Source organism: Eubalaena glacialis, chromosome 4, assembly GCF_028564815.1.
Source record: "Eubalaena glacialis isolate mEubGla1 chromosome 4, mEubGla1.1.hap2.+ XY, whole genome shotgun sequence".
In the NCBI taxonomy this organism is placed as follows: Eukaryota; Metazoa; Chordata; class Mammalia; order Artiodactyla; family Balaenidae; genus Eubalaena; species Eubalaena glacialis.
Window position 1 is genome coordinate 177,285,400 of NC_083719.1, and position 20,496 is coordinate 177,305,895.

Sequence of the window (20,496 nt, forward strand, 5' to 3'; positions counted from 1 at the left end):
TCTAGAGCATGGATGTGAACTCAGGGTAGCCCCTTTCCACTGTTGCTGGCTGCCCACCTCCTCCCTCCCCTTGCCCTTGGTGTGCCCCCCCTTTCCCCTCTGTGCTGGGGTCCTTAGTGGGCACAGGGTCCAAACGAAGGGTACCTCCCTGGGTGGGCCAAGGGCAGGCTCAGGGTGGAGGCAGAGGCAGGCCTGGGGCCAAGGGCACCTGCCTCCCTTTGTCTCACCACAGGTCCCTCCCTTTGCAGTAGTGGCTGTCTCACCTTCATTCCCTCGCTGGTGTGAATTCTGCTCTGATGGGACCTGCTAGCCCCTGGGCATCTCTGGAACATCCAGGATGGTGTTACTGCCCGGCCCTGGGTCTGCCCGTTCAGTCTGCAGACAGCCACGGAGCACTGATATCTGAGGTGCTGGGGACAGTGTTGGGTCCCCTGCAAAGGGCAGACCCAGGAGGAGCCTGCAGGCCCACCTGCAACTCCTAGTGCTGCTGTAGGTGGGGGTCTCATTCGTTAACTACTGGGCGGGGCTTGGAGAGGCAGCTGACAGGCTGATGGGCCTGGGCTCTTTCCCTCCATCAACCTGCTGGGTGCTTTGCTCTGCACCGGGGTATGTCCCTCCTCTCTCCTTTGCTGGCCATTATCTGTCATCCCTTAGGGATGAGCAGCTGGGCACCAAGTTCCCCCAGGCTTCAGTGCCCAGGCCCCATCTCTAGTTCTCCCTTGTCTGGGGGCAGTGCTAACAAAGGTTCTCCTGGCAGGTGCAGGGCAGAGAACACTGAGCAGCTCACACCAGGGAGCAGGCTGGGGGGCTTGGAGCTGCTTGCCTGAGCCCAGCCTTCAGATCCCACTCTGCTCGTCCTTTGGGCACCAGATAAGCCCATGGACTTGCCTTCTCTTCCCTTCCCACAGCTTCACTGCCAGCCCATGAGCCCTGCTGTAGCCAGACTTGGCCCTTGCTCCCCAGGGGACCCCAGATAGCCGCCATGGAGGCAGGGTGTGTTGAGGTGGAAAAGGCAGTACGGTCGGGGTCAGGGACCAAGAGTGGAATGTCCCATCTTGATGCGGCTGCCCCTGGCCTGCCAGATCCCTGCGGTCTGATCTGCTGTCCCCATCCCCCACCCCCACCCCCAATGGCCTTCCTCGAACCTAGGCCCCAGGGACAGCCAGAGCAGATCTAGACCACATGTGTGTCGAGGTTGTAACTTGGTCTCTTTCTCTTCGCTGTCACTCATCTCCTCTTCCCCCCAACAGGTGACTCAAGTCAAGGGCTTGAGCCCCTTTGGATCCACGAGGGGAGGGGAAATGAGAGAAAAGAGGAGGGTGATGGGGGGGAGTGACACGTCTCCCCGCCTTGCCCCTGCCCACACCCCACCCACAGCTTCAGAGCTGTGCTTCCTGGTCAGGCTTCTGTCTCCAGCCATGTGGGAGTCTAGGGATGACAGAGGAGGGAAAAACCTCAGGATGGCCCCATGTCCTGTGCGCATACATGCTGGCTCATGGAGGTGGTGTAGAGAGTGGAGGGAAGGAGGGGAAGATCTAGAAGGCCCCCGGGCCTGGTCCAGGCCAAGCCCAGCCCCCTTCTGTCCCCTGGCTGCCCTGCATTCTCAAGGACTTCCTCGGTCTTGAGTCTCCTGTTTGCAGAGACAGGGAGAACCCCTCTGTGACCCGTTCCCCTAGCCCCCCATCCGTCTGCCGCTCCCCTCCTCAGGGTGTCTCAGATTCTCGGACTTGGGTTTCAAGAGGCACAATAGTTACATTCTCCAGCTCTGATTGCTGCAGGCCAGGCCTTTGGCTCCCCTTGAGATTGGGTTTCTCATGCCCTGGATGCTCCTGAATTGCAGAGAAGGTGTGTGTGTGTGGGGGGGGGGGCATACCACACTGAGTAGGGCCAGGGATCAGTTCCCGAATTGGCCGTTCAGAGTATGGCACCCCCAGAACAGAGCACACCCTCACCTGCTTCTCGAACTTCAGACTTGGGGAGGGCCAGGGGAGGGAAAGGGCGGGCACACCCCAAGGGCTGGTCTCCCCAGCCCTCAAAGGCCAATAGTCTGAACAGAGCTGAAGGGGGTTCCTCTTAGCGTTGAGCATGCTGACCACAGCTCTGGACACACCATCTCACTCCATCCCTGCTGGACAGCATGAAGTGGCTGGTGGCATCTCTAAGTGTGTGTATGTGTGTGTCTGGATGCATAGCAAGTGTTCGCCCTAGTGCATACACGTGCCTGGGTACGCATGTGTGGGTGTAGTTGAGCTGGGCCTGCGCGCCCCTCTCAGCCCCCGAAAAACGCACTCAATCTTTGATGTGCGTGGGGGCAGCCAGCCGGTGAATTACATGTGGCCCCTTTCTCAGAGAGAATTTGTTTCGGGTAGGAGCCAAGGCAGAGCATTTGCTGCAGTGAGCAGGAATTCCTCCCTCACCTAGTAGGAGCCATAAATATCTCCCTGTCTATGGCTGGAAATATATATATATTAAAAACATGCTGTCAGTTGGGGTTTATGTGCAATTCTGGGCTCCTTCTGGCTGCTGGAGCTTCCCCTCTAGAGCTCTGATGAAGAGGCAGAGCCCTCTCGGAAACACACGCACGTGTGCACACACGTGCGTGTGCACACACACACACACACACACAACTTGTGCAAACAGGCAGGATTGGGAGAGGAAAGGGGGCCCAAGAGAGGGAAAGTGAAGGAGAAGGAAGGACAGAGAGAGGGGCATGGAGCCAAGACAGAGCAAAATGAGACCAGAAATAGGATTCCAGAGGGAAAGGCGAAGAGCTGGATAAAGTAGGGAGGCTTCAAGAACTGAGAAGAGGTAGAGAATGAGTAGAGCTGGTGGAGGGGTGAGAAAAACAGTATTTCGGGGGCTTTGTGGCTGTTCCAGGAGAGATGGAGGAACCCTGAGGAAGAGAGGGTCCCACGCTGCCATCCTTTGGCTGAGCCTGGCCCAGGTCTGGGTGCTGCACAAGGCCTGCAGTCCACAAACGTTGACCCAGGGTGGGCGACTGATGACATGTGGGGATGAATGGAGAGCAGCCCTGGACCCGTGAGCCAAATCCCATTTCAGAGCCTTGCTCTGCGGAGCCTGCTTGGGCCCACAACTAGAACAAGTCCAGATTCGTCACCTGCCCCTGCACAGTCCCCCCCTTCTGGAAGCCTCTGCAGTGGTCTGAGTCCTGAGGCACCACTGGCAGGCGAGGCCTCTGCCTCGGAGGTGTGGATTGCATGAGTAGCCCCAATCCTGAGAGGAAAACAGCAGAGCGTGCTCTCATGTATGACACGAGCCAGCCTGAACACACCCCTTCCACCCTGGCAGCATCAAGGACGAGTTGTGGCTTCCAAAATTCTCTTCATCCCCAAACCTGGACCAGGCAAGGGCCTGATGCCTGCACGCCCAGGCATCCATCATCAGACAAAGTGGCCGGACTTGGTTTTGAGGAAGCTGCATTTGATGGGCTGAGTGGAAGGCAGCTTAGAGCACGGAAGGCACTCTCTGGTTCTGAACACCAGGATGCAGGAAGATGTTGTCTCAGGACTGGAGGGAGGTAGCAGTGCCTTTGGTCCCTCTGTCCCATCTCCAGTCTCTCCAGAAGGTGAAGACAGCCTTAGTCCCCGAAGAGGGGTGCAGGCATGGGGGTTGGGGTTTAGTCAGGGTGGCCCTGAACTGGGGGTGTGTGGTCAGGGTCCCTACTGCTCTGGTAACTAGGCTGGAGAGAAAGCCAAGGCTGGAAAAGTTGCCAGGGGACATGGCCCTAGAAGGCTGGGGAATCAGAGCGACAGCCTCAGAGGCGTGGGCCGGGCGGGAGAGGATAAAAATGGAGCCGGGCACCTGCCCGCCTTGTGCCAGCCAACACTTTCCCTGCCCCTCCACTGGCCCACAGGCCACCAGCTGGCCCATTGTCCCCAGTGAGAAATCAGACACTGGAGGGGGGCTCCCATGTGGCAGGAGCTCACTCATGCAAGGCCGCCCGGTAGGGACTGCCAGGGGAGAGCCACCCCGTGCGGGGCCGGGCAAGGCGAGAAGGGAGGTGGCAGAGAGAGGATCCCTCACTGCACAGCAGTCAGGGCTCCTCCGGGGCCGTTGGCAGGGGGCAGTGCGTGGGGCCTGCGAACAGGAGATAAAGAGTTCAGGCAGAGGGTTTTCTCTCACTAACCGTGGATTTGTGTGTTTGTTCAGCTGGTGGCTCTGATAAGCCCCATTCTGCTAGATAAAAGCCAAGCAGCCATGAGGCGGGGCCTGGGGAGGGGTGTCACAAAGGGGCCTGCCTTTTTCTGTCCCAAGGCCTGGGGTTATCCCCTCCCTTCCCTAGGGAGCCCAGACAGGGAAAGGAGTCAGGCGCTGGGGTGTCATGCTCCCTGATGTGCCAGCCTGGGGTGCAGCTCCTGATCCCCAGGCCCTGACCTGAGGGCACAACTCCCCAAAGGGCGCATCGTTTAAGAAAGCTGGCCAGGCTGCCTCCCGCCTCTGGGTGGGGAGGGCATCTCCTTGCCCTCCCCAGGAGCCTGCCCGCCACAGTCCTAGTGGCCTCTCTGGGCCCTGCAGCCACTGACTGGGCTCCTGCCAACCCCCTTCCCCTGTCTGCCCAAGGTGTAACCCCCAAGCTAACCGGGTGGACAAGGGCCTGCCCCCATCCTGCCCCTTACTGTCCTGAGGACCCCGTCACCTTGTCGGGGCAGGGGTTTACTCGGTACACTGTCTGAGGGCCCTGGGCCTGGGGATGGCCCGTGGGGGCCTCAGCCACGTGGAGTGGGCCCTAGCCTCGGCCCTCCCTGTCCGTTCCACTTGGCATCGGCCAGGAGGGTGAAGGGGGTGCTGCCTGAGCGGGATGGTGGGGCCCTGGCCACAGCTGCCCCTGCTGCAGGGCTGGCTCTTCTGCCTCTGAGCCCGGGTCCAGATTTCTAGTGTCTCTGCCTTTTGTCCTGGAGCCGAGCTGAGCGTGCCGGAGGCCGGCGGTGGTGGCGTTGCGGGGATGCTGGCTGGGGCCGCCAGCCGTAAGATGGCTGCCAAGGGCTAAAATGGCTGCCAGCAGCGCCCGGAGCACCGCCTGGAGGCGCGTGGCAGCGGGCCTTGCCTGCGCCGGATCCTCACTCCTGCTTTCTCCCTTACATGGAGATAATAGTAATAGCAGCAGTAATGTTTCAGGGCAGTGTCCTGGTTTAGAAGGATTTCCTGTCTGTCGCGCTCTCCTGGAGCCCCATTTGTCTCTGCCTCTGTCGCTGGCCCACCTCCATCTCTTTGTCGGGTTCTCTCGTCTTTCTGTCCCTGGGCTGGGTGTGCGCATGCGCGCGGCGTTCTGTCTCCACCTGGCCATTTTGGAAGAGCTGGGACCAGTCTCATTGAGTAGCCTCGTCCATTTCCTCCTACTCCACTGTCTCTGGCCTGGAGGGCTCCGTGGGGACTGAGTTGGTCCTGGGACAGGTGGGGTCAGTGGCAGGGACCCCTCGGCAGCAAAGCCTTGACTGTGTGCCCCTCGCCGGGCTGTACGCGCAGGTGCTGCAGCTGTGCTCTTCCTGAGCTACGAATCTGGGAAAGGACGGCCCTGAGAGACATCAGGCTCAGGGCCCCGGTCCAAGGAGGCCCTAAGGTGGGCTGCCTACTGCCTCAGCCCCTTGCCTGCTCCCTCCTGCACCGGCTGGGGCTTGCATCAGACCCAGAGAGTCAGGAATGAGCTGAGGTGAGAGAGGAACAGGAAAACTCACATCCACAGAGAGGTTGCCCTCCCAGGAGCGTGGGAGGAAGTCCTGTGGGCTCTCTCCAGAGCAGAGTGCCACTAGCAAAGAAGTGGCCTGGGGTGGGATTCGCCATCCCTAAACACACCACAGGGGTGCGTGCAGAGGGAGGTGTGGAAGGACACACCCCAAACACAAGGGGGTAAGGGGCCCTGTTAGCACTTATAAAGCTCCATTTTCTTGATTTGTGACTAGATTTATTACTATTGTTTTCTTTAGAATTTAAAAAAAAAAAAAAGTGAAACAAGATAAAGGATGGGGAAAGTGGAGCCTGAAACCATCCTGGGGGCAGCCTGTTTTTTTCCCACCGGCCCCAGTGCGGCAGGAGGCTAGGAACTTAGTCGAGCCGCAGTAGGGCCTGGGCTCTGAAAAGGCTACTAACTATTCTGCCCACCAGCCCCAGCACCCAGGGCTCTTCCTTCCTTCCCAAGTGGCTGCAGGGTCCCCCCACTTCTATCTCTTGGGCCCATGTCACTCTTCAGGAACCTCCTTGCTGGTCACTCCCCAACGTGAGCAGCTCAACTGTGAGGCCAGTGGAGGATGGACACCCTGGTGAGCCGGCTGATTGTGAGGTGGTGGGCGAGGGTGGTGGAGGCAGGGTTACTCCAAAGAGTCGGGCAAAGCCCTGGCCAGTACCAGGGCCCGGTTTTCTGAGGCCACCCCATGTGGTCCCCCTGTGAGAAGCTGATTCTTTACCCAATGCCTGCCTTTCCCCTGCCCCACAACCTGCCCTGGCCCCCCTCTGCCACCCTCTCACCAGCTGTCGTGCCCAGGCAAGCATTCTGGAGGTCCCCGTTGTGCCCCTGGCACACAAAGCTTTGAGGACCTGGGGGGCAGGGGCGGGGGGCTTTCCCAAGCTCAGCAAAATATTCACACACACACTCCACCCTGCCCCCAGCCCTCTGTGAGCTCCCACCGCACAATGGGCCCTTGTCTCGGGGCTCCCTCCGAGCAGCTGTGGCACTGGGGCATGAGACAGCCCAGACAGGCTGGCACAGAGCAGGCGACAGCGTCAAGGCAAACCTCCCCCCCACCCCCGCCCCGTGTTGCCAGGCACTACCCGTAAGCATAAAGGTGAGGTGGGGGTGGCGTGGGCAGACAGGAACGGCTCTAATTAATGAAGGGAGGGAAGAGGCTGCTCCTCTGGAGCTTGAGCTGGGTAGAGAATGGGGGTCCCTTGGGTCCATCCCAGCTGTGCAAAGAGACAGTCGCTGGCTTCTCTCCTGGGCGCCTCCTTGCCCTGACTCTCAGCCAGTGCGTTCACTCGTGGGCAACTTGCCCCCAGGGCACATCAGGCAGTGCTTGGAGACCGGTTTTTTGGTTGTCACAACTGGGGTGCTACTGGCATCTAGTGGGGGGTGGAGGCTAGAGATGCTGCCAAACACCCTGCAGAGCCCAGGATAGCCCCACCACGGTAGTAGCAGTTCCTTCTCTCCCTGGTCTCCTTGGGCTGCTCAGGGAGGGAAGGGGAGTGAAGGTGTTTATAAGGCTGGAGGGGCAGCTGCTTGCCTGGTGTTTGTGGAGCACTTTGGTTTTGACCCATCCCCACCCTTTGTGTCTCCTGCAGAATCCGGACAATCAGATAGTTCAAACCAGCAAGGAGATGCGGACATCAAACCACTGCCCAACGGTCAGTGCCCCCTGCCCTCTTGCCTATACCCAGCCTCCCTGGCCTGCTGTGCCCACCACGTCCTCCCCAAACCCTTCTCTGCTCTCCCCGGCCAGGGCAGGCCTGCCCCTGCCATTCCCCTTCACTTGGCTGTCCCTTGACTGAACTTGGGCTGCTATTCAGAGGGGGAGGGCACTCATCGGTAGCACACCCTAACTTCCAGGGAGATCTGAGACCCCTGAGGGCCAGCCTGGGGCTGGGACATGGGGCATGGGATGGAGCAAGTTGAGGGGAGGGAGAGCTTTGGGGAAACAGGCAGACATCCCCTCCTGGCCTTGCCTCCACTCACTCACTTGCCCTTTTCCCTCCTCAGGGCACTTAAGTTTCCAGGACTGTTTTGTGACTTCCGGGGTCTGGAATGTGACGGAGCTGGTGAGAGTATCACAGAGTGAGTCCTTCCTTCTGGGCCAGGGCTGAGTCAGCAGGGATGGGGGTGAAGCGGTGGGACTTGGACCCCACGTAGCCCCCCACTGATGGGGTCTTGGTTGGGGAGGGGGCAGACAGGTTTCCTGGGACACTCTCGGCCTCATTGGCATGGGGCTGGGTGGAATGGAGGCATCCAGAGAGCCCCACCTCTAACCTCCATTGCTTTGGAGGAAAAAAAATCGTAACCAAGGACTCTTCCCAACAACCTCCAGCCAGGAGGAGGTTTCCTCAGCAGCCTTCACAGTGAACTCACCCCAGGGCTTCTGGGGGGCTGCGCATGGCAACAAAACAGGCGCCCACACTTTCCAAACCTCATCACACTCTCCCTTCTTCCCAGCTCCTGTTGCGACAGCATCAGGGCCCAACTTCTCGCTGGCAGACCTGGAGAGTCCCAGCTACTACAATATAAACCAGGTGACCCTGGGGCGGCGGTCCATCACCTCCCCTCCTTCCACCAGGTGAGCCCCGCACCCCGGCCTTCCCCCAGCCCCCCCAGGCATCTCAGGCGCTTTGGGCAGCCGTACCACTGTGGCCTGGGTGCTTCAGAATGTCATCCTTTGTTGAGGGCACTGGCTCCAGAGCTGGGGCTCACTATGCTCCCCAACCCCTGAGCTTCCTACTTTGTGCTGACACAGGCACTCGGCCTTGGGGACACAAACTCAAACAAGGCATAGCTTTGCCTAGAAGGTGCTCCCTGTGGGCACTGGAGAAGGCCCCTCTCTTGCGGATGTGACATTTGAGCCCAGGGGTCTGGTACAGGCATGGGGTGGATGCTCCAGGTAGAGAGAGCAGCCTTCAACCTGGCCAAGGCTGGGCGGGCTGGTGGGACTATCCCACGGAGGACTTCAGAGGCCAGAGGAGGGTGTTTAGGGCTTAAAATCCACTGACGGGTTTTAAGTAGAAGATGCGGGGGATATGTGTTCTAGAAAGTACTTCTGGAAGAAGTTAGAGGCTATCCCAGCAGGTCGGAGGGGAGGAGGGCCTGAGTCAGATGGGGGATTGGCCTGAGAGGGAGGGATGGAGTTGAGAGATATTTGGGAGGTAGATATAGTAGGCCCTGGTCAGGGCCAGTCACGCAGGGCAAGGTGGGATCCTGTCCCTTTTTAAAAAAACCTTGGGAAAAAAAAAAAACAAAACCATGGACATTTTGGTTCATTGTGAGGTTTAGGCATTCATTTTGATATGTTAGGATATTGCATTAAAATGTTATGATATTTTCATATTTAATCATATTTTAATATAAAATAACATAATATCACGATGACTGAGTTTTGTGTCACCCCCTGGCGTTTTTGTCCCTGGCCAGTGCCTCGCACGCCTCGCCCTAGCCGTGGGAGCTGATGGGAAGTAGAAGGTGGGGCTGAGGAAGCAGCTGAGGGTTTTGCCCACGTCTTTGACTTGGGCAGCTCCGTAGATGGTGGATGGTATTGTGACTGAGAAGGGGCTCAAGGAGGAGGAGTGGGTGGGCTGGGCCCAAGGGGCTCTCGGTCTGGCCTTGGGGGGTGGGCACACAGCGGGTGCCCTGAAGCGCTGCCGACAGCGGGCACCCACTCCCCACGCGGAAGACTGTCAGTGCAGGCTTCCTCGGCCTGAGTACCGGTACCTCAGCTCATCCTTGGCCCACCTGACCCCTTTCCTCTTTCCCCAGCACCACCAAGCGCCCCAAGTCCATCGATGACAGCGAGATGGAGAGCCCTGTCGACGACGTCTTCTATCCTGGCACAGGCCGCTCCCCAGCAGCTGGCAGCAGCCAGTCCAGCGGGTGGCCCAACGATGTGGATGCAGGTATGGGCGCCACGAGGCCCGACCTGGAGCAGGGGCAGCATGGAGCCTCCTCTTCCCCCTCAGTTTACCTGGCAAACCTCCCACCGTTCCTCCTGCTGTTGGTGGCACTGCCTGTCTTTTCACCTCCTGATCTTCCAGAGGAGGGCGGACCAGGAGAGCAGAGGCGGGCAGCTGGGTTGCCCCTGAGTGGGCAGTAGAGCCCACAGATGTGGCAGAAGGAAAGCAGAGGCCCTGACACTGAGCCTCTGGTGCCCTGCAGGGGGGGCGTGGCCTCCTCCTCAGAGCCCCCTCCTCCTCCTTCTCTTGGGATTTCTTTAGAGAGGTTGCCCCAGTTCTGCGGTCTTCACGGTTTAAAGCCATTTCTCAAACTGGGCGCTCTTGACATTTGGGGCCGCGGTATTCTCTGTAGCGGGGCCATTTTGTGCCCTGTAGGGTGTCGAGCAGCAGCCCTGACCTCCACCCACTAGATGCCAGTAGCAAACCTCCTCGCCAGGTGTGATGACCGAAAATGTCTCCGGACATTGCTGAATGTCCCCTGGCGGGGACAGGACCTTCCTAGGTTGAGGACCGCTGGTCTAAAGGGCCCACCTTCACAGAGAGGAGCAGAGCCTGGTAAAGAGCGAGCAGAATTGTTTTCAGGCCTCCCAGCCCTCTCTAACCACACCCTTGCTGGTGAACACACCCGCCTTCACCTCCAGTCTTGACAGGAGGTGTGGGCACACCTGGAGAGCCCAGGTGGGGTAGAGGGGGGCTGTGTGCGTGTATGTATTGCACAGGTGTGTGTAAGGAGGCTGCCTGCAGGACGCTTCTGCCGGACACATTGTTGGTGCAGCCTGTGTGTGTCCTCAAAGTATGGGTGTCTTGGGACCAGGTAGTGCAGACCTCTGTGTACGGGATGCGCATGAGGTGCGTCTGCATCAGTCAGGCCTGGGGACAGGGGCCTTGTTCTCTGACGCAGGAAGATGAGGGTCTACCTGATGGTGTTGTGCTTGGTGTTTTCCAGATGTTCCCCTACTGGGAAGGGCCAGGTGGATGGGCAGGGGCCAGGGCTGGGGGAGAAGCAAGACTAAAGGGCAAGGGGTGCTTCTGCTTTCCTGCTGCCCCAGATGCAACCTCTGGCTTCTGCTCTCAGCAACCTGGGAGGAAGAGAGGACTCACCTCCAGGCCTTGGGCTGAGGGAGAGGGTTAGACCACCAGCAAGGCTCACCTCTGCCGGACAGCCCTCCGGCACGACTCTGGGTGCCCCTCCCAGGGTGTCGTGGCCAGTGGGGGCCCGGGCCAGCACAGCACAGATGCTTCCCTGGGGGAACCTCTGGAGGTGCAGAAAGAAGGGGTTGAGAAGGCCCCGAAGACTCCCCAGCTAGGGCCTCCGTGAAGTGTTTCCTCAAGGACTGGTGTGCCTTGAGGGCCACGTCCACTGCTGGCTCCTGAGGCATGGGCCCCCAGGTCCCTCTGCGCAGACCTGGTTCCCGAGGAGCCCTCCCCTCCGCGGTTCCCTGTCTCTCCTTTCTTGGCTGCCTGCTGTCGAGCCTGCCATTTCCGCTCCTTCCAGCAATTCTGCCACGCACGGCCCCAGCATCCTCCTGCAGCACCCCCAGCCCCCTCGCCTTCCCCCCTTTTCCTCTGTACTCATCCCCTCCTCCCACCAACCCTGTGCTGTTTTCCTGTTCTGGGACAAATCACCAATTAAGCAGCCCAGCTGCAGGACTGGGAACAGCTGGGGAGGCACTGTGCGGCCATGGTGACAGCTGTGCACAGCTGGTGGAGGCGCTCCCCCCGTCGTGCCAGCTATCAGGTGGCACACAGCTGCTGCCAGATAACACCTCTGCTGGCGGCTGGGAGTTCACCCTTTCCCCGCCTCTTCCCTCTGTGGTTAAGACAGCTCTTAACTTCTGTGTTCTGAAGCCTCCCCCCCCAACCCCCCGCCACCCAACACACACACACACCCCACCCAAACCGATTCAATTTGTGTCCCAATGATGGCAGCTCTGGATATCTGCCCTGACTTCACCTTATCCCTCCCAGCCTGGGCACAGCCTCAAGGCTCAGCTGAGGACGGGAGACAACCTCCCCTGGCGGACCTGGCCTGGGGGACCTGCTTTGTATAGCATCTTGGATGTCATGCCCACTGGGCACAGAGATGACCTTGACTGGCAACATCAGGCTCTTAGAGGCAGAGCTCAAATGGGGTATTCTCTGTGTCCCTGTCTCCTGCTGAATGTCACCCCACCTCTGGTACCGGGAGCCGAGCAAAGCCCTGGAATTACCCATGCTCTGACAGTCCGGCCTTTGGGTCCCCTGACTGAGGGAGTCCTTTCCTGTCTAGCTGTAACCCCAGCACCCGCCCAGGCCCTCCAGCCTCCTCCCTGCTCTCTTGTCAGATGCTGTTTCTCCACGGTGGTCCTTCCCAAGGGCCAATGGCTGTGCTTTCCCTTCCCGTAAGGAGCTCTGGTTTCTTCCCATCAGAACCTCCCAGAGCCCAGGGCCTGCGCTGCGCAGGAGCTTAGTTCTCTGACCAGCGATCAAAACCGCGCCCTCACCCCCGCCCCACCCCGCATGGAAGCGCGGGAGTCCTAAACCACTGGACCGCCAGGGAAGTCCCTGGGCCGGCTCACCCTGAAGCTGCTCTCCCGGGCTCCTCCTGCACACCTTCCCTGCCCTCTGACCCTGCATCCCCCCTTTTACTCACTCTGTTCCCCTTGAGCTCCTTATCTGCTTGTCAGGGGTCAAGATGGGCCCCCTTACTCACTCCCTGCCCAGTGCACCAAAGGGCCTTATTTTCCTCTCCTGTCAGCAGCACCCACGGCAGGATGGTTTGCACACGGCCTGAGGAACAGAGCCACAGTCAGGCAAAGGAGGCAGGAGGGAGCCTGATGGGGGAAGGGGCAGCCGGGAGGGGGCCGAGGAGAGAAGGAGTGAGCTGCTGGCTTCCCACCTTCCCCTGCTCCCTCCCCGGCCCAGCTAAACCTGCCCTGTGTTGCTGATTCCTCCCCCCAGGCCCGGCTTCTCTAAAGAAGTCAGGAAAGCTGGACTTCTGCAGTGCCCTCTCCTCTCAGGGCAGCTCCCCGCGCATGGCTTTCACTCACCACCCGCTGCCTGTGCTTGCTGGAGTCAGACCAGGTGAGAAATGGAGGGCCCGGAGGGGGGCAGTGGGGGTGGCAGAGGAGCCCAGATGGGCAACTGGCCAGGCAAAGGGGCCAGGGCCGACCCTGAGTGACAGCCCCAAGCTCTCTGAATGGGCCATGGTATGGCAGTGGGTGGGCATGGGAACGGGCCCTCCCTCCACAGCAGCGCCTCCTCCAGACCCAGGCCAGCCCTTGGGCCTCCTCACCTTGTTCCCCAGCACTCTCCCACTTGCTTCTCACACCCCCTGTGCATGATGCATGCTTGTGCGCTGTGTGTGCACGTGAGTGTGTGTGTGTGCGTGTGCAGGTGCTGTGTACATGCATCGGATGCATGTGTGCTCGTGTGTGTGCTGTGTGTGGCACAGGCCCGTCCTGAGGCTTCCTCCCACTTACCCCTGACTGCGGAAGCCTCAGGCCCATTCCTGCCCAGTTCTCCTGTCCTCCCTCCAGCTGTGGGGGGGATAGCACAGGCTTCTCCCTCTGCCCTCCTTTCAGCTCTTCTCTCTCAGCTCCTCACAGAGCCCGGGGTCTGTTCTCCCAGCACCAGCCCAGGTTGGTGTGAGCGCAGGTTGAGAATAGTACTCCTAGGAGCCCAGGCTCCCTTCTCGAGGCCTCCCTGCTCTTTTCCAGAAGTGAAGGGCTAGGCCAAGGGGAAGGTGGTACCTGGGCTGCTCTTCAGGGAAAGCAGCTGGCCCTGCTGCCTTGGGAGCTCTCTTGCTTCAGTCTCACGGAGAGAGTGCTTGGGGGGAGGATGCCTCCGTGTTCTGGAGGGGATGGAACCAGGCAGGAAGCTGTGGAGGCTGTCCTCAGCCGCTGCTCTCTCACTTGCCTCTTCCCTCTCTTGGCACCTGTCTGGCAGAAAGAGGCCTGGAGTTTTTCTGAACACTGCCCTGTGTCCACCCGCTGTCTCCTGGGCCCTCCTATAGGACCCGGAGAACACTGAGGTTTACCCTCCTGGCTTCTTCCTCAGGGCCTCCTGGCTGGGAGCCCAGAGGCAGCCAGCAGCGGGGCAGGGCGTGGTGGCCGCAAGGTGGGGGCGGGGAGCCCAGGCCCTCTGCACAGGCAGCGGGAGGGCAGCAGGCCCTGCTCGACTCAGCTTTTATGAACTCCAGAGAGAAGCCAAGTTTCTTCAGGCCCCTAATGAAACTGAGAGCAAGAGGGAGCTGATTGGAAACAGACAGGAGGGGGAGGACTTGGCCAGGGAAGAGCTGGGGCCTGCTCCAGGGTGGGAGTTTTGCGTTCGAGGATGTGTGTGCGAGCGATGGGGCTGAGCACAGAAGAATGTGGCCTGGGCAGCAGCAGCCAGGTGCACACCCACCCGCACGCAGGAGATGTGTGTGCGCACTGCAGGGGCCCCTCTTGCACTGGCGCAGGGCTGTGTGTTTATCTGGAGCCCCGCGGAACTGTCTGTCTCCTCATCAAGGCTCCCACCCAGGCCCTGGACCAGGGTGAGGTGAGTGAGGCACTCACCTCGGCGCAAAATGTCAGGGAGCCCCTAAAATCTCAGTCATCAAGATAAATTTTATTTTAATGCAATATTTCTAAAAATTAAAACTATTGCAAAAATATACGATGAGCAAATACCAATATTTTAAACAAAAGATAGGACTGACCTTGTGCTTGCATGACCCTCACTTACCTCACCCTAACTCTGGCCCTGGTTCCAATCAAACTTTATTTACAAAGATAAGCAGCTGGTCTGTGGGCCCCGGTTTGCCAATTTGACTTTTTAAAATATTGCATTAAAATGTTATTTATCTTGATTTACTGAGTTGTTTGGCGCCATCTTAACTTTCACACTAGCGGCCAGTGCCTCGCTCCCCTCACTCTGGTCCCTGCCCTGCTCCTGCCCGTTCTCTGGATCCAAAGTGCTCTGACCAGCAGTTCTCCTTGTCTTCAGTGCCCCCCCGCCACTGCCTCCTAGGCCCTGACGATGCCCTTTTCTTCCTGCCACGTGCATGCAGGGAGCCCACGGGCCACAGCATCAGCGCTGCACTTCCCCTCCACATCCATCATCCAGCAGTCGAGCCCATACTTCACGCACCCGACCATCCGCTACCACCACCACCATGGGCAGGACTCGCTGAAGGAGTTTGTGCAGTTTGTGTGCTCGGATGGCTCGGGCCAGGCCACCGGACAGGTGAGTCCAGAGGACCCCACGAGCCCCTCTACAGCTCATCTTTGCGTCTGTCTGTCTGTCTCAGGGCTCACAGGGAGAGGGCCCAAAAGCCGGGAGCCCACCTGGGGCTGCAGCAGCAGAGAGCCGGTAGTGCCGAACACCTCGATCTTCTGGGTCTGGGAGTAGGGGTCCACGTATCGGGCCGGGGCCTGTTCATCATGGTCCAGAGATGAGGGGGCAGTGGCTGGGCCCACCTTGCTTGGGCTTTTTGCCCTCCTTGTGGTCTTTTCCTCTAGCAGGAGTGTACCCATGATCTGTCCAACCCGGGCCCAGGCCCCTTAGCTCCTAACACCCCTCTTAAACCTCAGGGCTGCAGGGATTTGGTAGGTTCTAGACCAAGGTTTCCCACTATTGACACTTGGGATTCTTCATTCTCTGTTGTGTGGGGATGTCCTATGCACTGTGGGGTATTGAGCAGCATCCCTGGCCCCCACCCACTCTATGCCAGCAACACCGCCCCTTCCCCAGCTGTGTTGATCGTGAATGTCTCCAGATTTCAGTGGGCCCTGGGGGCATCATCATCCCCCAGTGAGAAGCCCTTAGTAGAGGGCAGGCCTAGTTCCACAGGGTCTTTCATGAGATTCCTGTTGGCAGGACTCTTAACAAGGGGTTCTCAGGTCAGTCATGGTTCTGGAGTGAAGTCTTCTGCTCCTCAGCCTGGGAGAGAGACTGGCTCCCCATGGAGCTCTGTGGCCCCACTGTCCTTCTCCATCAGCAAGCCCTGGGGCCTGGTCACTGATGAGCAGAAACACAGAGCCACTCAGCAAAGGAATTATCCCGGACGGCAGTGGGCCAAAGGTGACCCTTCAGTGGGACAGTGGTCCTTGTTTAGTCCCTGGGAGACCATTCCAGGTTGAGGCATGGTGGTCTCTAGACCTCTGGCAATGTTCTGGAACTCCAGCAGCATGCTGTGCTATGAGAAGGCCCAGCTCCTTTCCCCACAGTTGGTCCAGCCTGGAACCCCACTGTGAGAGGTCAGATGGGGAGGACACTCACAGTGCCTTGGTAGGGAAAGACATTTGGAAGCCCATGCCAGAGGCAGCCCAGGGAGAGCAGCGGCCCTCAGCTGCTCAGCCTAGTGATGCCTCAGGGCGCCCTGCGCAGTGCTGGTGTATTGATTTGGGGCAGGGCCATGGCTCGGCCTCCTTGCTCTCGCTGTCTAGGACAGAAGCCAGTCTTCTGCCCTCCTTCCCGCTCTTCTTCCTCTTCCACTTTTCTCATCTTTTTTTCCCCTTTGCCCTGCAAGGGTTTCTTTTGCTGGCTCTGCAGCTCCTTAGCACACTCAGAGCTTTGCCCACCTCTCTGGACAAGCTCTGTCCACTTTTAGGGGCATGGAGGGAAAAGTGGACATGACTCCAACAGCTTCCGTGCTTCCTTCAGAGATGCTGGCAGAGTCTACGGGAGGTGCCAGCATGTGTCCCAGCCCCCAAGGGGCCTGGCGTCTGGAATATGGATCAGAGAGGCCAGGAACCCTTCCGTGCCTGCTTCTCACCTAAGGATGCAGCTGGGGTTTGGAATCAAAATGAGAGCCACCTGGGGGACCGACTTAGCCCAAAGAACCGAAGCTAACCCACAGGACCCTCAAGAGTGTGGGTCAGTCCATCCCTGGGCATCCTGATGGCCAGGTCTTGAGCCTCTACCTTGACTTGATCATTCAAGATCAAGGGCTCAGGAATTCCCTGGAGGCCCAGTGGTTAGGACTCCGTGCTTTCACGACCCAGGGCCCGGGTTCAGTCCCTGGTCGGGGAACTAAGATCCCGCAAGCTGTGTGGCGTGGCCAAAAAATAAATTAAAAAAAGATCAAGGGCTCACTTGGCCTAGATGGTTCTCTTCTCAAGGCAGGTGATTGCTTGGAGTATACCGCAGACAAAATGCTACCGACAGGGGAGCAAACAGCCCCTCTGGTTAAACAGAGAGTCTAGTTCGGCTGGAGAGCAGTCTCTGTAGGTTTCCTCTTGTGGCCTGTTGTGCCCAAGAGTTGGGGGGTAGGGCTTGAATTCTGCAGTGAGTCTGCTCCATTGGGCCCAGTTTCTGAGAGGAGGCTAGAGATGGCACCACGCTATGGAGGAGGAGAGAGCCAGAGAGAGGCCCTGGGCTCTGCAGCTGACCTGGTGGCAGACAGCGGCGGTACAGGGCTGTGCTTGCTCCATGGCCACCTCCAGAGTAGTAGTTCTCAGTCTTAGCATGTATGAGAGTCACTTGGAGGCCTCACTAACACACAGGTAGCTGGGCCTCACCTAATTCTGATTCAGCAGTTCTGGTGTGGGACCGAGAATCTGCATTTCCCCCCAAGTTCCCAGGTGATGCTTCTTCTGGTCAGCGGACCCACTTTGAGAACCACTGATCTAGAGACGAGAGGAGTAAATTCCTAATCTCCTTGAGAAGCTGAAGTTATGGATCATCTCTGCAGAAAAATATAGGCATACAAAATTTTACAGACAACTTGCAGAATGTTTCCCAGGCACCTCTTAGACCTCAGCATAAGGCCCTGATTGAGAAAACCACATCGGTAAAGGCCAAGGTCAAATGGAGATACCACTTAGAGGACTTGCAAAGGGCAGAAAGAGGATACCCGGTTGGCTGTATTTCTGGCATAGAGAAGAGACCGCCAGGTGAGCGCAATGGAGAAGTTGCTGGGCCTGATGGGACAGTATGACTCTGGGAGGCAGAAAGCCTGGTACTAGCTCAGCCTTGACCACCAGTGCCAGAATGGTCAGGCCCACATCTTCATCTGTCAGATGAAAGTGAGGAGCTATCCCAGCCCCTAGGTTCCTTCTAAGATCTTAACTCACAAGGTCTTAAGGCACTGCAAAGTCACAAGACCTTGAGATTTTTAAAACCTCAACTTGTACCCCAACCAGAGCTGAGACATCCTAGCCTGGCTGGGACTTGCTTCTAGAAAATGAATGTTGTAAATCAGCGGGTTTCAATGTCTGGCCATATTGGGCTGGGATTTGCTTTATTGGATGGGATTAGTGATTTAGATCCTCCTAGGGAGAGACAGGCTCTGAGGAAGCAGAGGCTGCGCTATGGGAGCAAGGGCTGCCTGGAAAGCCCCCGTGTCCCAGCCCCCCTGGAGCCCAAGCTCAGGACAGCCCAGAGAGAAGAAGTGAGGCTGTGAATCTGTTGGGATCATTCCATTTCCTGCCCTGATGGAAGAATGAGATAGGAACAAGATAGACTGTGGACACGAGGGAAGGCAGTTTCCACTTGTATGTCAGAATCACCCTGCAGAGCCGGAAACCCTTGCCCTCTGGCCCGTGCTGTTGCTTGGAACTGAAAGGTCCATTTCCAAAATGACACCCAGCACAAAGGGTCTTCAGCCCAGGACCCCGATAAGCACTAGAAGCAGCCACTGCTTGCTTTTGTCACGGGCCTCTAAGTGGGCAGGAAAGATCAAGTCAAGGGAACCATTTGGAGGGACAGTGTCAGACCTAGGTGACTGGTCATTGGAGGTGAAGGATGGAGGGTGGGACAGCAGAAATTCAGAAGGGCATGGCCTGCGCGGGTGAGCCATGGGGCTCTATGGTTTTAAAGTGCAGCAGGATGGACTAGTTGATTCAACTCAGTCAGTGGGACTTGAGTGCTACATGCTTGGGCCACACAGAGGTGACATTCCGCCTGCTTGTTGGGGAGCCTTGGAGGTAGTCTGCTTCAGAGGCTCCAGTGGAGGTCAAGAGTGTCCTGGAAGAACAAGAGAGAGAGAGATGGATGGTGATTCAGGAAATCTGGCTGGTCCCCATGCTGGGGATGGTGTTTTCTGAGCAGGCCTTGAAGGGTGTGAGAAAGGGTATTCTAGAACAGAGGGTTCTGCAGTTAGCAAGTGTGCAGCCCCGACTGCTTAGGCTGTGTTCTGGGAACCCCAGTAGGTTTACAATGGGAAGTACTCAGGGGGAGGGAGTGTAGGGGCATGAGTGGTGGAAGACCCCATCTGGGCTCTATCACGGCGGCCTTGCGTGCCTGGCCAGGGAGATTATGTTTTATGTCAGATGTAGTCGTAGCTGTGGAAGGTTTTAGGGCATCGGAGAAGTCTGAACTCCTTTGGGTTTGGGAAGAGGGTTAATGAGTCTGTTGGAAAGAATCCGTAGGATCCTAGGAGTTAGACAGACATGACTATGAATTTCAGGCCTTTCCAATTACAGCCGGGTGACTTGGGCTAGACCACTTAATCATGAAGAGCCTCAGTATCCCCTGTTGTGAAAGGGGGCGTAGAGCTTCCCTTGCAGCGAGGTTTCTCAGCCACAGTACTGTTAATCTTTGGGCCAATGAGCCTTTGTCCTGGGGGCTGCCCTGTGTGTTGTGGGGTGTTGAGCAGCATCCTCTCAGCCTCCATCCCCAAGCTGTGCTAACCGGAATGTCTCCAGACACTGTCAATAGCCAGAACTGCCCCGAAGCAGGAACCACTGCCTTACAGGGTGGTTGGAGGATTGGACACAACCTGAGTGAAGTGCCTGGTACAGAGCCAGGTGCCAAGGGTGCTGAGCTGATGAGCACACTGTCGGCAGAGGGGAGGCCCCTTGGGAGTCTCATTGTCATAGTGTAGGTGAAACCAGTAAGGACAGAAGGACGACCTAGCTGGAGACGTCTAGGGGTGGGCCCCACAGGGTCTGCCCACCAATAGGAGGAGGAGCATAGGAACCTCCCAAGGGCCTAAGCCTGGGTGGCTGGGAGGGCAGAGGTTTGACCCACAGGAGAGGGACCAGTTTAGGATGAAAAGCTGTGGCCTGGCCCCCTTGAGCCCAGGCTGCAGGTGGTCATCGAGGGCACTGCCCAGAGCAGCAGGAGGTATGAAGTCCAGGGAAGCTGTGTCTGCAAGAGGCTGGGGACCTCTGCCCTTCCTTGTGGTTCCTACACCCCCTGAAGCCCAAAGGCTGATTGAACACAAGGCCACACATGGGGCCTGGAGGAGGAAACTCAAGTGTAAGGCACAAGAGGGAATAAAGGACAATTAGTGGATCTGGTGACCAGACATCCCCAGCTTCTGAGGGAAAGCCACTCAAAGAACCTTGTGGGAACCAGAGCTGCCAGCAATGGATTTTCCTCTTGGGCTGTTCTGTAGCAGATAAGCCAGCACCCCACTGTCCTCAGGCTACCAGAGCCCAGGGCATGCTCCCTGGCATCCCCCTGAGGCCATGACGTGGGGCAGATGCTGGTGGGCCTGTGGTCCTTGGTTGGGTCAGCTGGACCTACCCCAGGGGCCCACGGAGGGGAGGCACCTATGTGTTTTAGGGGGGCACAGGAGGTAAGCTGGTACATCTTTCCTGCCATAGGAGAAGGTCTTCAAGAGCGTGAGAGTTCTGAGTGCAGCTGCTTGTACGGCTAGGTGGCATGTTTCGGTACCTAAAACCTGTTCCCTAAGAAATAACAAACCACCCGTCGGACATCCCCCTTCCTCCCTCCCACAACTTCAAAAGAGGACTACAAAAAAAAAAAAAAAAAAAGAGAGAAACACCTGAGAGACCAAATAGAGGCCTCATGCCCTCACCAACCCTGTGCCCTGGAGGAGAGAATCCCATCCTGCATCATCTTCCGCCGGGAGCGCCCGCTCTCAGGAGCGAGCTGGCGTGGCCGCGCAGGGGAGCGTGTGTC

At 58.2% G+C, this 20,496-nt stretch overlaps 1 protein-coding gene across 3 annotated transcripts in view; it reads left to right on the forward strand.

The window, feature by feature from the left end:
- NFIX (nuclear factor I X) overlaps positions 1-20,496 on the forward strand; it is a 95,718-nt gene that overhangs the window by 66,225 nt on the left and 8,997 nt on the right. For 2 of the 3 annotated variants that reach the window (XM_061190354.1, XM_061190353.1), the window contains exons 3-7: positions 7,291-7,353; positions 7,706-7,780; positions 8,156-8,276; positions 9,467-9,603; positions 14,693-14,868. In XM_061190354.1, the coding sequence (XP_061046337.1) occupies positions 7,291-7,353; positions 7,706-7,780; positions 8,156-8,276; positions 9,467-9,603; positions 14,693-14,868 (572 nt within the window). Of the gene's footprint in view, positions 1-7,290; positions 7,354-7,705; positions 7,781-8,155; positions 8,277-9,466; positions 9,604-12,600; positions 12,724-14,692; positions 14,869-20,496 lie in introns of all 3 variants that reach the window. The other variant, XM_061190352.1, reaches the window with a different exon arrangement.